Raw genomic sequence first — 18,125 nt, forward strand, 5'->3', positions numbered from 1 at the left:
GAAACCTCTTCCAATGTTGGCCGCAGAAGTTAAAATACCAGTACAGAAGAAATCAGCTATTAGATCGTTTTGAATCCTGGAATTCACGACTACAATATTCAGACCTCGACCTATACTTGTAGTTTGCTGCTTAATATTTTCAGGTCGCAAGAAATTACAATTTATTACAAATTCTATCAAAAAAAAAATAAATTGCCCATGGGCAAAGTGTGGTTTACCTTGAAAGCTAGAGGTTGTTTGGAGTAAGGGCATTGCTTGAAAAATCTTTTTAATTCGTGACTTCAAAGATCCACAGTTTATATTGTATTTTATCTTTCCTAAAGAATTATTTTGTAGTCAAATAAGACCAAAGATATACATTTGTTTGCGGTCCACGTCTAAAAGTTTGTAGGGTACAGGTAGGCACGGCAGGGAAACTATTTTATATTTTCAAAAAAATATGTTTAATATGATATGAAAAAATATTCAAATAAGGCCATCCCAAAATGATTGTCTGTTTGCTGCAACACCGACTCAACTTTTCAGGATGAGTCGGTAGGTAGGTAGAATTTTTTTTTGCAAAATTTTTGGGCAAAAAAAAAACAAATTTTTCACCTTTGGGCTTTTTTACATGGAAACAATATCGCAAAAAATCATCTACGTTGTGCACAGGAAATTTGTCTAATAGCGTAGATTTCAAGAATTATTCTAAAATTATAACTTCGTCCAGAGCGTCATCTCTGTCTTAAAAATGAAACGGTACATTGAATATGTGCGCGCTTTCACGTTACCAGCTATTCAGTCACTTTAGTCACTATTAGAATGAATGGCAGCTTATTGGAACACTGCCAGTTTCCTGGAAACTTAAACTAGGCCACATGTCAAGGCATGTTTTCACACCATGCACACTAGAATTCAAACATACGTAGCTCATAGTCGGTCGGCTGTTTTTATCAAAAATTAAATTTATTTCAATGAATCCTAGAAAAAAGTTTTCACTCGGTACCTCTGAAGTCAGGTTGGTCGGGTTACGGCAAACAGACCATTATTTTGGGATGGCCTAAAATTCATCACATATCGGAGGGTGGCTGAATATTGGGTCTTGGAAACCTCTTCCAATGTTGGCCACGGAAGCTAAAATATCGGTGGTACAGAAGAAATCGGCTATTAGATCGTTTTAAGTCCTGGAATTTACCACTACAATATTCAGACCTCGACAGACCTTTTAGTTTGCTGCTTAGTATTTTCAGGTCACAAGAAATTACAATTTATTACAAATTCTATCGAACAGAAAACACAGCGCTCATCTTCTGCTATGATTATTCAGCCTATTTTCATATCAAACGTTCACGCGTTACAGCATCACCGTAGTGTACTGTACGAGCTTGTGTGTGTGTGTGTGTGTGTGTGTGTGTGTGTGTGTGTGTGGTGTAGCACTCCGCGTGCATGTGGAGGCCTCGTGTAAGTGAATATTCGCTTACACCTCAATGTCAATCAAAACAATCACCGGGTATTAAAATGAAACAATACCTATGGCAGATGAGTGAAATAATTACATCCTCACCAGCAATGAGCATTTGAAATCGGCACGTATACGGCACCTAGTCCAATGAAACGTACACCATTCTATGGCTTTCCCATAATTTTAGTAGCGCCGGAATTCCCCGTATATCCAAAAAACAATCCCATTTGTTCGTAGAGACAACGCCCCCCCAATCGAGGTCATTGCAATTTTATACGCGAGAGCTAAGAATTTTCCCGCCAAAAACAGTTTTTCGTAGAATTTTAACTCAGTTGACCATGTCATCGACGGAGGTTCGCCATGTCTTCAATCGCATCGATTATACGTCTTTTAAGCCGAGAACCAATGAAACAAATGCTCACATAAAAAAACGTACCGCGATTTTACATGAATTGGCTCAATGCCAACATCATATCGCTGACAAAGGTAAACCAAAAACACAGCGCTCATCTTCTGCTACGATTATTCAGCCTATTTTCATGTCAAACGTGCACGCGTTACAGCATCACCTTTAGTAGTGTACAGTATAACCTTTCTATAGTGAACGCTTGGAGTTCCGAAGAAATTGTTCACTATACAGAGGTGTTCACTAAATAGAGGTAGCACATATTTGTGTCACGCCACCTACCAGCAGTTTGAATAACTACCTCCCAATATTAAGCATAAATCCAAAACAATAACAGCTGTCCATTCATAAGCATAGTAACCAATTAACCTAATTAGTACTGCCTAAAAACTATCAAAGATAACTAGCAAATGAATGACCATGTGTTATGTACATATAGTATATGATAAACCCCTAGACGTATCGGCCCCACTCCGCGCGGTTGCGCCAAGCTTGGACATAATTTTTAACTAACTTGTACAACAAATTCTATGGTCACACCAAAATAAACATTGAACCATGCTTTTATTTTCTGGATTTGAAGTGAAGATAGGTGGCTGAATGAAACATATGTGATTAGATCAAAATCGACCTGCTTCTCGATATTTTTGAAAATGCACAAGTTTGATTGCCAAGTTGTTGATGAACAGTGAGTCCATTGAGACTTGAATTGTATTAACTTTTTAAAACTTTTTTTTAAATGTGCGGTCTGAGGGAAATTCAATGTCCGATCTATCACTACTGCACGTGCTCATACCACTAGGTTGTTTCAGATAGGAAATGCCTTTACGCCGGTGGAGTATCGATTTTGAAGCTATTCCGAGGAAAGCGGTGTTTGCTGTAGTATAGACGAATAGATACCACTGTCTCGTGTAGATAGGGATTGTACGTATCATTCAACATCCATTTGACAAATCTGAAACAATAGAAATGTACCAATTTAGTTTCTGCCTAATCAAAACACAAATGAAAAGTATTCAATAAACTGTCAGGGCTTGTCAAGTTAGAATATCTATTAGGCCAGCCATGGAAAACCCCATGATCTAGTTACCGTTGGCGTTGGTTGGGAAAAAATCTTTAGTCAAGACGTAACAAAATTTTTGGGCAGACGCTCCCACCCGGCCAAGCCATTTACATTCATCCCCCCCAAACCCATGCAAGTCCATGACAACTGTCACAATAACTTGCCCCCGTCCCATATTGAAACAACAGAAATACTGGAAAAAACCCACCTAAGCAGGAATCCTGAAGCAGAGATTGGGAACAATGAATCTGAAAAATTTTAAATATTTTACCCAAAGGCCCATACGTGGCTAAGAGCAGAACATCTCCCAGGCGAAATAAATTAAGTTGAAATTTGAATTTAATGGAAGGGCACACAAATGCGGTTGGAAGTAAATCACATGCAACTAAAAATTACCCTATTATATATACTTTGATATCGATGCAATGTAGCTCTGTTAATCATTAGCCTAGGTAAATGACGGTTGGTCGCTACAAATCGACAGAAAACACCAGCACACCATAGTTGTCAGATTGTTTAAAATTTACTTTTCGTCGAATTTTGCATACTTAAGACATTGACGAAATAAATCACAAAGTCAGAATTCCATCAACATTGGACCAAGCATTGCCATACTTAACTGGATATTAGATAATTCTACCATATTCAGCAAAAAAACATGAACTTCACTTACCCAAGACGTCAAAATGGAGTGTATCCCTTGTGCAATTTCTTATTCAGCTGAACTGGTTGTTTGGAGAATACCCCAGCTGCTGAGGGTATTCTCTGGTATTCCCTCAACAACCAATCAGAGCGCAGCTTTCTCACAATGACATCACAAGTTGGTTACGCAGGCCGCGGCCTACCCTGTTAAAGAGCAGTCAATCGCTGAAAGAGCCCATGTGATCTACGCAGAATGACGTATTCATGTATTCGCAAAAAAAATACTGAACTTAGACTGCTAATTACTGTGTAACTGGAACGTTTCACAGTTTCAGGTTTTAAATGGCACTAATCGCATAACGAAAAAGTACAGTACAAAAGACGCGTTTACGTGCACGGCATTTTGTGACCAAGTTATTTCCGGAAAGGTTTCCAGACCATTATTAAGACTTCAAAAATAATTTATGAAGCGCAGGTATCCTAAATGAGTTCAGAAGCACTCAAAATTTGTATCATTACCCCCAGCCTATAACTCTATTTCATGTATCTGTTATCTCTATAAAAAGAGGCTTGTGCCACATGGTTTTTTCTTTAAAGCGTCGTTTTTCAGTTGGCATGGTTATTCTGCTGTGTAAGGCCTATGCGGATATTTGATCGCAAGAAATTCGCTCTTAAACAGACCCGTGTTTTTTTGCAACGTTTAAGGGAAAAGCTAGTACTAGTAGTACTAAGACTCCTGCCACATAGCTTGCATCTATTGTCATTCATTGTTTAAAGGAACGCCCCCTGGTGACCATATACAAAAACCAATGACCTTGAAACCCACCACAATCATAGACGATGTCATGAGCTACAACTTTGCAATTGATTATGGTAAAAAAATATGCATAGGTACAAATATAATATAGAAATACCAAGTTATTGTATCATTCAACACCCCCTGGTGCCCATAGACAAAAACCAATGACCTTGAAACTCACAAAAATCATATAACACGTTATGGGCTACAACTTTCCAATTGATTGTGGTAACACAATATGCTTAGGTATAAAACTAATGTGGAAAAACTTTTTCCCACCTACAAATGAATACTGATGACACCAAGATGGTCGCCAATTGTGTCATAGGCCTAATTGGCAGATCAAAAATACCCTTCAATTCTCAAGTATAAAACATCCCTTTCCAAAGAATACCCATCACAAATTGCAATGAGAAATGGCAAACCAGTAGGAGGCTACAGGACCCAGAATTCCGGCCAAAATTGACATTTTTGGCCACTAAAAAGTTCGTAAGACGGCCATCTTGAGTCCGGTCAACCAAAATTTTCTTATGCTGATGGGCCCTTGGGGGATTCGAATATGTACGAAAGATCAAGGTAATTGATCAAAGCGTCTTCAAAATTTCCCTCAAATGTGTAAAAAGTGCTGATTTTGGCGAATAGCAATGGCTGCCAGTCGGCCATCTTGATTTTGATAAGGCCAGTTTTTGGGCTGAAGATGTGTCTAGGGTAGATACATGTGTAACCCAAATATCAAGACATTATATGTTGAAGCGTCTTCAAAACTTCCCAAAATAACTGGATTCCGCCTACGGATGTACGGAGGAACAGATGGACCAAAAGTGAATGCAATAGCCCGCTGGGAAGAAAATCCCTAGTGGGCTAAAGATGAACCTCAAACCTTGGAATTTCCAAGGAAGATTTTCATCCCTGAAACTTTATTCAGCCTGATTTTTTTAAACTGCCACGATCATGAGAAACAATGTATCCTTTTTTTGGCCTTAATGTTTCTTAAGTTTTATGGATTATGATGTGTTGATACATTACCATAAAGGGTAATCATTTTGTCCCTCCTTTTATAATATTCTGATTCTTCCTTCTTCAAAACCATACAATATTCTGGATCTTCTCGTTCCTGTTTTTGATAAAATAATACATAAGGATTTAGGCAAGGTTTATTTTGTAGCATGTTCTGTCTACGATGGTTACACTTTGTAAATGAAACCATAAGTTTTTCCAGGTAAAAGATCAAACAAAGGATAAAGGATGCAGCCACCAGGCTGTAAAATAAGGGGGTATTTAGGATAATGATTACAAGACATGATTACATTACAGTTTTTTAGATTGAAACTTAAAGAAGAAAATGGCGTCGAACCAAAAACACTGATTGTTCCATTGCGTAAGTTTTATTATCATATACCCAACTCAGGGTTTCCAATGGTAAGGCCAGGGTAAAAAGAAGTACTAAGAAGGACTTTTTCAGCAATTTTAGACTCAAAAGGAGGGACTTTTTCACTGGGAAAGATTTCCAGTAAAATAAGGGCCCAGAAAGGGAGGAGCATTTTCGCAATGGCTTTGCCGGAATACTTCAGGGTAATTCCATAACACTTTCCTGTAGATTCAATCTTACTGATAATCGAATAACCAGGCTTGAGTAATGAAATACTTCAACAGTCCAATTTACGACAAAATTTCGCGCAAGAATACATAAAAATCAAATTTGGAAGGACATTTTCATCGAAAAAAAGAAAAAAATAAGGACAAAGATGATGTTTGTCCAAACTTTTTCCAAAAGAAGGACAAAGAAGGACTTGGAAGGACTGCTGGAAACCCTGCAACTGCCAGCTGAGAAATTCAAAAATTTCACAAAATTTCACTTCTTATGATATTTAATTCAGGGATGTGAACACGGTTAAAACTTTTTGGCTGGTAGGAACCTGTGTGCCTGTAGGGCACGTAACGAGTCGTTCCGTAAGGCCAACCTTTATTGGAACGAAGGACGGGGGAGCGCGAGGGAGTGTCCCCCTCATTATGGAATATTTTGAATTTTTTGTGCTTCTCAAATGCAATTTTAGGCACACTCGGACAGCTAATCATGGTACATATTTATTAAGAATGTAGACAAAAACCATAAAAACATAGGCTATTCCAGTTCAAAAAAGAATTTAATTCCGAATAGCAGTATTCAGAGGTTGAATTTCATTTCAATTTCTTCTTTATACACTGGCTACACTTTCGATATTGTTTCACATAAACTGACGATGTTTAGATTTGAGTTCAAGGTCGCCATGATGAAATGGAATATTAATCTATGTTAGGCAACAACTATAACTATAACTATTAGAACTTAGGATGGTGATAAAATTGATGCTTATAGTTTGGAAATGTTTCAAAATTAACTAATGTTAAAAATCAAAAGCGAAAGAAAATCGCGTGTATAATTCATTGTGTAGTATTTAAGCTGCAGTGATGTGGCAGCGTGCCAAAAGTCGATACACAGCAGTCTACTACCGGCACGCGGCATTCAACGTATACACAATACAGTTCATTCAACACATGGATACAAACAATTAATCAATCAATCGACGCGTGGACTAGGCGTCCCGTACTTGGAACATCGCATCTCTCCCCCTGTCTATCACTCACCAATTGTTCTAACTCCCCCACTTCAGCTTCAGTTTAGAACAATCGCACGAAAATCAAGAAAAAATTTCCGTCCTGCTACTTCCGGTTTCGGCCGGCGAGCACTCGCTTACTGCAGCGGACTCTCCACGATCTTGGCAGGTGGAGGTCGAACCACCTAAATTCTGTAACGGATTTGCATGAATCAGGAAGACCACAAAATTCGGCAAAATATTCACATCCCTGTTAATTCCAGTGGGGAATTGTATGTGAAAACCAAAGTATTTAAAACACAACCAGCATATATCAAGGACATAAGTGTTCCAAATGTGACAGATTTGAGAAATACTGAATCTGTTACGTCAAGGTTTCATAAGGGAATTGTACACCTGAACTGACATCACTAAAAAAAGGCCCACGGGCCCACGATGTAACATGTTTTAAAATAGTTAAGATGGTATGTGGGGATAATGTTCATTTTCTGTTAATATATCCTTACATGAAAGGACAAGCCCATTTCAGCTGCCCTAAAGATCCCACTACATGAGAAAATGCATTAAGAATTGGTGTAGGCATTGTGCTGAAAAGAAATCCAAGACAGAGAGCAACCCTGGCGGCCATACTTGAACTCAATTTTCAATAAGGGGTAAGAATTTCACCTTCCAAAATTCTTACACCTAGTATCATGAAAATGCACAATAATTGCAGGCCGTTTCGTGCTAGAAATTCAAGATGGCTGACCTGGCGGTCATTTTTGAAAGCTGATGACCTCCATATACAATAGGCATGGTGAACTTACCTAACCTGATCCTCACACCAAATTTTGCAGAAATCGGAAAAAAATCGAAAATCAAGAATACCGGACTGCATTAGTGCAAACAAGAAATTCAAGATGGCCACCCCAATGGCAGCCATATTTGATAACCAATGACCTTTTTTTAACAATAGGGGTGGTCATCTCGCCAGACCCAACCTTCAAGCTAATTTTCAAAACGATTCATAGCAAATTACAGGCGAATTACTGTGTCGATTCAATTCAATTCCAGAGGTCCTGAGCCAGGATTCGGGCCATGCTTACATCGTTACTCACTCGCTTGACAGAAACGACTTCATCATATACCTCAATAGTCGACATGTGCCAGTCACCCTGCGCACAGATTTGGTTCCAGTCATAAAGTAACCACATTGCCATTTTATGGACCTTTTCTTTATTCAACTTAGTTGCATTGAAGTGTTTTCAGTCGTTTCATAGATATAATTGCAAATATATCTAGATAGAGCCTGTTCATCAACTGTCGGATTGGACATATTTATTGAACATGTTATGAAAATCCTATTAGGCCAAATCTGTTCTATTATCACTATTTCAAATCAAATGAAATTTTATTAGTCTTCTTAAAGTTTTTGATATGCTTTTATGTATAGTCTTAAAGGGGAACTGCAGTCAAAAAAATTATAATTGGCCATTCATTTCAACTCTTTTTGTTGTTTAGCATAACGCTAGTTGAAATTTACAATTCTTCCTAATTTACTTGTATACAACCATTTTCATACTGTTATAAGCAGAATTTACGGCAGATGAGAGCCGCCATATTTAAATTCCAAAGTGAGGCATGTAAACATTGATGACGTATCCCGGCCCATCACACACTCCCGTATGTACACAAATAGATACACTTATTGAAGGTCTCAGTTGAAAATCGCCATTGCAAGACTCCTGCTGGGCTGCCAGTGGGGTCTTTACTTTTATTTATCCACTCACGGTGTGAAATATATCCAAATAATTGCTGATGTGGCATTATGCTGCAGTTTAGAACTGTTATTGGACTTTTAGTGATGAAAACACAATGAAAAGCAGCAGAAACACGCATGGAAGTGGGCCGAACTAGTCCAAACTTGTCACAGCCGGGAGAAAAGTGTCTGCTACGTGGAGAAAATGGCGGCGGCCAGTCACTCTACAAAACCCTCTTTATGGATAAAGTATTAGATGAAATGTTTTTCTGTTGTTTTGAAAATGTATTCATAAAGTTTTGAAAATGTATTCATATAATTCTAACATATACCGTATTTTCCGGCCAATAAGCCGATTTTCTAGCCTCAGGTTTTTACCCAAAATATCGTGATCGGCTTATTGGGCGGATACGATCTGACATAAAAAATCACTTCCTGATCTATGCCACTCTAATGCTCTCAATGATCGTCAAAATCAAGAAAAGTGGTCGATATTTATTTGAGGTCATTATTTACTACCAATTATAATCTATTTTGAACTATTTTATTTTTACTTTGATTGTTCCATCACCGCACAGCGGCAATGGTATACATTTATATAACGCGCGAGTTCATCGTACTACCACGTGTCAGTTCATACATTAGTATATATGCAAATCAGCAGTGAGCCGCGTACTGCGTGTATGGCTGTGTGTATAGTAATCAGCTGAGTGAGTCTATACATAGCACAGTCACTCGGCGATGATAGTATACACAGCACTCTCACACATCGGCGGGCGCTACTGTCAGCCTCTTAAATCGTCAATTAAGACGAACTAATTGACAAATCAGTGAATTAAAATCTCTGATGAAGGGCCTCGGCTTATTGGGCGAAGCTTTATGAAATCCATGTATTTTAGGCTAAAAAACTGCCCTCGGCTTATTGGCCGGAAAATACGGTAGATACAAAAAATTTTTCACTGCAGTTCCCCTTTAATAGTTAGTTATGTATGTTTGTCCCCTTTACATTTTCTACAGCCAGATCGGAATCAAGATGGCCGACTTGTGTCAAGTTCGGCAAAATCAGCACTTTTGCAGAGGTTTTGAATGAGAAATGTTGAAGATGCTTTGATCGATTGTTACTACCAATCAATCCTACAATTGCCAAATTGTAGCTCATGATATCTAGCACTACATCTTCGTCACGCTATTTTGACTAAACTTCGTACAAAGAGTACTTTGTATTTCGCATATCTCTATATCTGGAATTAGATCTCTAGATGGCGCTCCTATAAAAAAATGTTGTTTATTTACTGATTTAAGATTGATTTCGTCCAAGTCTAATTATGACATTTCAACCGACTAGTCAGAAAACCCGTTATCGCTGCTTTGCAGCTATATTTATGTTTGTGTTCATCAGCTTCTAACAACGTCAATTAAACCTTACAATACCACTACCGTATGGCATATGGTACAAAAAGGCAAGCTAGCATACCCGTACCGCATGTGATACGGTATCACTTAACCCTTCTTCTAGAAGGGCATATCAATCTATATCAGCCGGTGCTGCCATCTGCATAAAATCCAAGATGGCAGTGGCCAGGAAATAAATTGCCATGGGCAAAGTGTAGTTTCCCTTGAAAGCTCCATCCTCAAGGTCACAGAAAAGTTTGGAGAATGGATAATGCTTTAATTAATGATTTGTATGAATATATGCTCAGTTGCACAGACAAAGAGCCTTTGCTCTGGAAACCATGTCATTTAAATTCGCTCCATTTGTATAGTTACAGGCTCAGCCTAAGGCTGGCCTAAAAATCAAACCCATGGTAATTTTGTCTACCATAGCAATTATTTTCTTTCTCCCTGAATTATTGGGTTATTTAATAACCCGATGCCTCTACATTTGTATAGCCTACGGCCAAGTACAGCGCACAGCATTGCAACGCTAAATGTACCATAATACATGCCAGTGCTGTTATCAGTGTGTGTGTGTGTGTGTGTGTTCTGTGTTGGGTGTACTCGAGACTAATACATAGAAGAGGCGCGCTAATCGATTAGGCCTAAGTCAAACTACTACATCGCTGTAAAAGGGTCTCATGTATTGGCTGGTCAGACCTTATAGGCAGGTCTGAATAAATGACTAATTCACTGCTAATTAGGGATGCTTTTTACAATCAGTAAGATCCCAGGTTGTTATATACTTTAGTGTCTTCCGGTACAATTTTGATGGCATATGCTCCTTCATAGTAACAACCTGTATAGCCTATACCCTTTCATAAAATCCAAACAGAGATTTCAGTATACACCAAGAATTCATGAGCATGCAAAAGCAATTATGTCACTCAATTGAACAGCAGTTACATTTACTTACATAAAGGCGCACAACCCGTTCAAATGTTTCTTTTAACTTCTTACGTTTGTCTTTTAGGACTTTTTCATTTAATTTTGGAGGGTTGGTCGGATCATATTCTAAAAGGAAAGCACACGGATAAAATTGAATTTTTACATGTTCAAAACTTTTTGCAATACATAGTTTTCATAGTATTACATACAGTAGACTCTGCCTATAAAACCGGTTCAGTTGGGACTTTCATTTTTCGACTGAATCACCGACATAGATAGAAGATTGTTACCAAAGTGTAATTTAGTATGTACGTGAAAAGCTGTTCTGGTTTAGGCGCAGAATGAACAGAAATGAAATCAAAATTTTCAGCAGATTACTAAATAGAGCAATATTAGACTGATAATCATGTGTTGAAAAACAGTAGCAAACAGAAATCCTTTATTTATTCTGTGGAATTGAATGGATTTCCGGAAAGACATGAACCAGTTTAGACAAAGTCTACTGCAGTTTTGAAAATATCACAATTTCTAGCATTTAAACTTGAACACCAATCCTACAAATAACAATACATGTATGCCCAGCTAAATTTCTGTACATGTAAACAATACAATAATACACTTATCTACACTACCCACTCTCCAGCTTTACCCATTAACTTGCAATGTACCAGTATAGTGATTAGAAGTCATATATTGATTTGTGTGAAGTCATTCTTACCCATCTTCCAGCAAGCAGAAAGTGACACAGACAGCCCACAATGTGTAGCAAAGGGGGAAGAATGATTCATCATACAATAGGCATTGTCTTAACGGGTATAGAAACCATGTGTCAGATTTCTGATATTGAGAAGATTATCAGTAGTAATGGTGCAATATACCAATGACACTAATGAGTTTGGCTGATATTTTGGAATCAGTATTGAATGATTCTGATAATGGTGGCGATGATGGCTGGCCTGACAATTTGGATGACCACAGGGGTCTCTGAATAGGCAGGGTCAGACCCGGTGACCCCCCCTCCCTAAAGTTTGCCAACTTGGTATCATTTGAAAGCTTGTGAAGAGCTTTCAGAAATGTTTACTATATCAGACTTATCTCTCAACATTTTAGTTTTCCCCTTACAAGGTCCAATATCAGTCACAGGCTGTAAAATATTTTTCCGGTCAAGGATTAAAATTTTCTTTACAAGTAGCTTTAGACATAGTCATAGGTACCATCCAAAGTAATATTTTTTTTCCCAAATAGAAAATCTATGTATACAGACTCGGAAAATATATCAAAGACATGGTACATGGAAACACAATTCTGCAAAAGTTATGCAGCTAATAGGCCTATTAATAAATGGATGACCCAAATAGAATGAAATAGCGAAACAGAGAAAATAGGACGATATTAGAAAGTTAACTAAAGCATTGAGGAAAAATGTAAACGTACCCATCTTATCAATAATTTCCATCTCTTCAAGGAGTTTGACTGGATCCTTTCCTTTCAAAACAGCCTGACGAACCATCATACGCTGTTTCTTATTCTAAAATATGGAAATTCTATAATTCTTGAAACTTTATCTCCTTTGTCAGAAGATTCTGCTCACATTTATTGTCAGTGTGCAGGAGCAAATCAGAATTTTAGCTTAACCCTATCCAGTCATATGGGATACGGTATAAAACACATGAGCTTGTGGCAGATACCCGTATCCCATACAGTGCATTTATATCACCCACTTTTAAAAAATATTGTAGCCTACACTTAGAATTGCCATGTAGATTAATAAATAACCCAGCAAACAAGTATCAAGTTTCAGCCTCTTACCCCAAAATTCTCTCAACAGTATACATCAGCCTACTGACGATATGTCATACTACTGTCTTAATCAGCTTCTACAACAGCTTGATTAACTGTAACCCACTTCGATCATTGATACGAACTGTAGTGCTGCCAACCTTATCATTTTTTAAATTCAGGACTCTTTTTTCCTTTCAGTGGTTCAAGGTGTAACATCCACTTTCACGTGATCAAATAGAATTAAGAACAAACACAAATAAGAAAACTTTTTTAGCCCTATCGACCCAATTAATCTCATGGTGAGGGGTGAGTATCTGGGCTGAGGGTAGATACATATGTAAACCAAATATCAAGACAATCCATTGAGGCATTTTTAAACCATATATGGGTATAAAATAACAAGTATTACCTTTTTCAGTTCTTTTTTCCTAGCTTCTTTACCTGAAATTAAGATCAAACAATGGGATTTAGATATTACATATCGCAATGATGAAAAAATTATCAGTATCGACAGTGTCTAATATAATCTATATCATGTTTTAAGGCCAAAAAAAAATATTCTGTTTCTGGTCAGGCCCTTCTGCACAAAATGATGCGGTGATGCGGTTTTTTTAAAATGTTCCTACATTTGACTATCGCGTGTGATGGATTAGTCGACAGGAACAAGTCCGAACGGATGTATAGTAGCCGGCCCTTTCAAAATTGACATCGATATCAACATGCTTTTGGTTTTCATTCACAATCAGACAATAGCAATGAATAGATAGATGGACTAAACTTTTGCGTTTTACTTCCGTGTTTGATGCCCTCGGCGACTAGTTAGTGCATGATACGCGAATTTCGGAGCCAATTTTTGTTTCCGAAAAAAAAATTGACGCGGGGGTTCTAGATCGACGCGCGCCCTGACCAGAAACAGAATACATTTTTTGTTTGGCCTAAGACAGAGAGGATGGTAATTACTGCAACACGTCATAGGAGAGCATGCACTTCAACGTCCTTTTACTGATGCTTTTTTCCGGTGTCAAGTTGCATGTTTTAGATCGATTGGCAGTCTGAGGAAATCACAATATTCTTTTTAAGCCAGGGCTAAAATTAGTTTAAAAAGATGTGTTCGCCATCTAACAGCAAATTACTGTACTATAGAATTTTCCTGACCGACTTACGTAGGCTACACAACGCAGCATCAAAACAGTACATGACACAGTTCTCTCACACTGATTCCAGGGGTGGATTCAGGGACAGACTTTGAGGGGAGGAAAAAGAAATGGAAAGGGCATATACACTGAAAAAGTCAAATATCCACGCAGCCAAAAGAAACGTGCATGTTCCTTGTGCTTCAGTTGTGAATTTGCAGTTGTTTTGTATCAAAATTGATAGGCCTATTTAATTCGAGTTAGCGATTCTGATAGTGTTGTAGCCTCTCATAATGGCTTGGAGGGTTGATGGTGGTTATTGTAATGATAGTTGATTATTGGGGGGCTCTGCTCTGAAATGAAAACAAATCGTGAAATTAAACCACCGACCGGACACTGGCAGGGGGGGGCAGTTAGAGTGAATACATTTTGTATTCAAAAGATTGCATGCGACAGACGCACCCATGCGCCCAATGCACACCCATGCGCAAAACGAAAAAGCCATCAGCTATTAGTATATTCAGCTAGTAGTTGATATACCGATACATGATACGGGTCTGATTGACTGTATATGTAGGGTTTTCTGTTGTTTCACAGAAAACCCTCTGTAATTCTGTTGATTTTTATTATCATTAGGGTAACCAGGGATGAGAACCAGGGATTATGAAACAAGCGGGACTTATGATGAAAATTTCGCAAATACTGAAATTGCAGCTAAACTGCAACATAGGCACGAAGCACATTGTGATGGTTCCCCAGCATGATTTCCAAAACAGCCTGTATCAATTCCAGATGGCAGCAAGAACTGGTTATTTTTTCAGTAGTTTATATTGGGAATACCAGATGGCAGCACATTACAAAAATCTTTGGGCCGAGTGCCGTCAAGCATGCTAAAAACACTCACTTTTGTAAGTTGAAACATAATGCCAGACCCAGCAAACCTTCCAACCCCCCCCCTCAATTTCTCAACGGATCTGGACAATTTGGAAAGCTCGTTTTTTAAAATTTCTCATCACAAAAAAGCGGGAAACCGCCAAAATGCGGGAAATTCTCATCCCTGGGTTAGGCCTACTGTGTGCTTAGGCCTACTGTGCGAAAAACCTCTTTTAATTCTGATCTGTCCTGGAATTGAAGCCTGGAATTCTCATCCCTTAGTGTGGCTGATTTTCAGCTGTGGAAACCGGCGTCATAGCATTTTCGGTTCAGGCGATTTCGGCCCTAATTTCGCGTTCTAAGACATATAATCCACGAACTATTCATTGGATATTAACGGGATTAGTTTCCTTAGAAGCAGCAAGCTATTAGCTTTCATATTAGCTTTCATGCCTGGATTAACGAAATTGAATGAGACATAACGTAGTCTGAATACCAGTCGTTGCAACGTCTGACGCTAAAGTATCATATAGAGGCTAACTCCCGTTAATTGCAATGCAACAACTGATTTTAGTGTCAAATAAAACCTTTGTACTCAAATAAATTAATTAGTTACCTTGTTGACTTTGAGAAAGTGTTATATAACAATATTTTTGATGATTTAAATCGCAAACCGGAGAATTTATTGATTTGATTTGAATAGAATTGATTGCCACAATTGGGATTTCCAATACGGACTAAATCAATAAAATGTGAAAATTCAATATGTCTCTCTAGCTTTACTCTAAATGTTTCTTTTTTGTTGATAAAACGCATTAATTCTCGTAAATTTTACCACAAGAATTAGAAACAAGAATAATATCTGCATTGGCATCAATGTCAGTCAAAGTTCAAGCCCGATGGTAATTTACACTCCCATCATGCAACACGAAAAGCTGCCATATTTGTTATGTTGCTTCACTTCAACTGTTTTTTGAGGCGACTAGGCAAAAGTTTTGAGTTACTACGATTGTCAAAAGCTACTTAGGATTACAAATCTATGCACTAACAATAGTTAACTTCCATCTGATTACAGAACAGTCAGTTTGAGGTAAGTTGATGGTGTTTTTAGGGGTGAAATAGATGCTCAAAGCCTCGTCCCTCAAAGTGAGGAACGAAAATTAACCTTATATTAGCCCTTTTGCCCTAGACGTTGTTTGTGGAACGACCGCTAGGTACTAGACTAAAGTCTATCTATTTTTGATTGTCCATGATCTTTTTGGGATATTTTGCTTAATTTTGGGTGTGCATACCTCTAATAGGTCTTAATCGAATCAGCAGAGTTGTGCAGTCCAGATAAATCATCGTTTTTATATCCATTTTACACTGTTTAGAATGATTGATGAATATGGGCCTTATTCACAATCCGCCATGACGACGGACAAAACGAGGGTGCCACTGCAAACAAAATATAAAAATGGCACATTGTAGCGTGCCGCGTTGCACGAATGACGCGGGCAATCCAAGTGAATTCAAAACATCGTTCCATCAATTCCCAACCGAAAAAGAACATAGAAAGCAATGGGTAGTTGCTATTCGGCGTGTCGAAGGCCAATTTTTCAAGGTAATAATATCACGGATCTTATCTATCCCACTGTAGCCTCATGAAAAGGTAACGGTTAGTCCAAGGTCCTATTAAGTTAACATAAACTAAGCGTGGAGTGTGACGACTTCGGAGCTGTCCCACGCCCGGTTAGGGGATATTGACAATGTCATCTTTATATGTTATACAGAGTAATAAAATTTCCAATGGGGTAACAGAACCATGTAGCCGAAAAGAATGAATTGGATCAAAGATATCATCAGAGTTGTTCGAAAATTATCAAAAATACACTTGGCAATATATGAAATATATACATATTGTTTATTTTTGGTAAACTGTAACATTTATACATTGAGATAAACATTTGAAAATAAATAATTTCCCATACAAGATAGAAATGTGTTAACCTCATTAATATCATTCGTGTTAGTGGAATTTACGATAAAATGTCACCATTACTGAGAGGAAATAACTGTGAGGAAATATTGAGGAAAATCTAAAACCAGGATTCGAAATCATGGAATGATGCAAAGTGTAAACTAACCGGGCGAAGTTATGACATTTCAAGGGTGGCTCCGAAAACATACAAATTAGAATCTACATTTGAACATCTGTTTCAAAGGGTGGCTCCAGTTAGACTATTGAATATTTACATGAAATGGTTTAAAGACAAAGGGCCAAGGTAGTTATGATACATATTTTTTCAGGTGACAAATCGCACATATGTTTCTTCTGATCATTTTAAACCAGATGATTTTAAAAGAACATTTACAGGAATTAAAAAGCTAAAACCTGGAGTTGTTCCAAGTGTATTCTCTTGGAAAACACATCAATCAAGAAAACCACCTGTAGCTAGGAAAAATTAGCAGCATTTTGAAAAAACACCATTTCAGATGAATTTCATGACGAGTAAGTACCTTTAATTACAAGATACAGCCAGTTATTCTACCCAACTTTGAGCAACTGAGCGGTAGATAGAGAAAGTTGGCGCCACATAGCTAGTTCAAATGACTCGATTTTTATTTTGTTCTATTTTACCATAATCATTCTATGCAATGAATTATAAAAACCTTGCTTTTTAATCTTTATCTTAGCGTCGCGGAAGAACCGAATTGTCAATTTCAAGACCACGACTATGTTCGTCAACCAACGTAAGGATAAGCTTATTGCGGCTCAAAGTAAGAACTCGCAAGCCAAATGTATGGAACCAGGAACGTTGAGCGAAGAGAGCAAAAGAGGAACACGTGCGTTTAGTAAGATGACTATCGAGTGTACTGATTTATTTACTAAGACGGAAATACAGATGGTTGATTACAATATAGGTCATTAACAGAGTTCAAGTATAGGATAGATACAATTCCTGACACTCCGGCCCCAGGAAATAATGGTTACATAAAATCGACACATTACAGAAAAATGATATTTAAACGCAAACTACTAAATATTAATGAACAAACTACATTACCTAGATTGCTTATGATCGTAGAACATATTGTCATTGCGTTGTGGTTTATAGATTGAATAGAGATTAGAATTATTGTAAGCTAAGAATCAAGGTTACGTAGTTCGAAAGCAAGATAAGCTTTGGAAACATTAAACTAAACTATGAGTATATATTTCGTTATACAATCACATGTCGTGAGAATTCAATCAGAGTAGATCATTATTTAGTACATATCAATCATTTTAAGTTCAATTCAGCAGACCAATCTTTGATGCGACGTTTCGCTTGAACGGTTGCATTTCTCGT

At 37.7% G+C, this 18,125-nt stretch overlaps 1 protein-coding gene across 2 annotated transcripts in view; it reads right to left on the reverse strand.

Moving 5' to 3' along the window:
• Positions 1 to 18,125, reverse strand: part of LOC141903781 (WW domain-binding protein 11-like) — a 92,873-nt gene that overhangs the window by 64,158 nt on the left and 10,590 nt on the right. For both annotated transcript variants that reach the window (XM_074792087.1, XM_074792088.1), the window contains exons 2-5: positions 13,197 to 13,228; positions 12,440 to 12,533; positions 11,034 to 11,131; positions 5,378 to 5,465 (exon numbers count right to left, since the gene is read on the reverse strand). In XM_074792087.1, coding sequence (XP_074648188.1) covers positions 5,378 to 5,465; positions 11,034 to 11,131; positions 12,440 to 12,533; positions 13,197 to 13,228 — 312 coding nt within the window. The remainder of the gene's footprint in view (positions 1 to 5,377; positions 5,466 to 11,033; positions 11,132 to 12,439; positions 12,534 to 13,196; positions 13,229 to 18,125) is intronic.

This window comes from Tubulanus polymorphus, chromosome 4 (assembly GCF_964204645.1).
Source record: "Tubulanus polymorphus chromosome 4, tnTubPoly1.2, whole genome shotgun sequence".
NCBI lineage: Eukaryota > Metazoa > Nemertea > Palaeonemertea > Tubulaniformes > Tubulanidae > Tubulanus > Tubulanus polymorphus.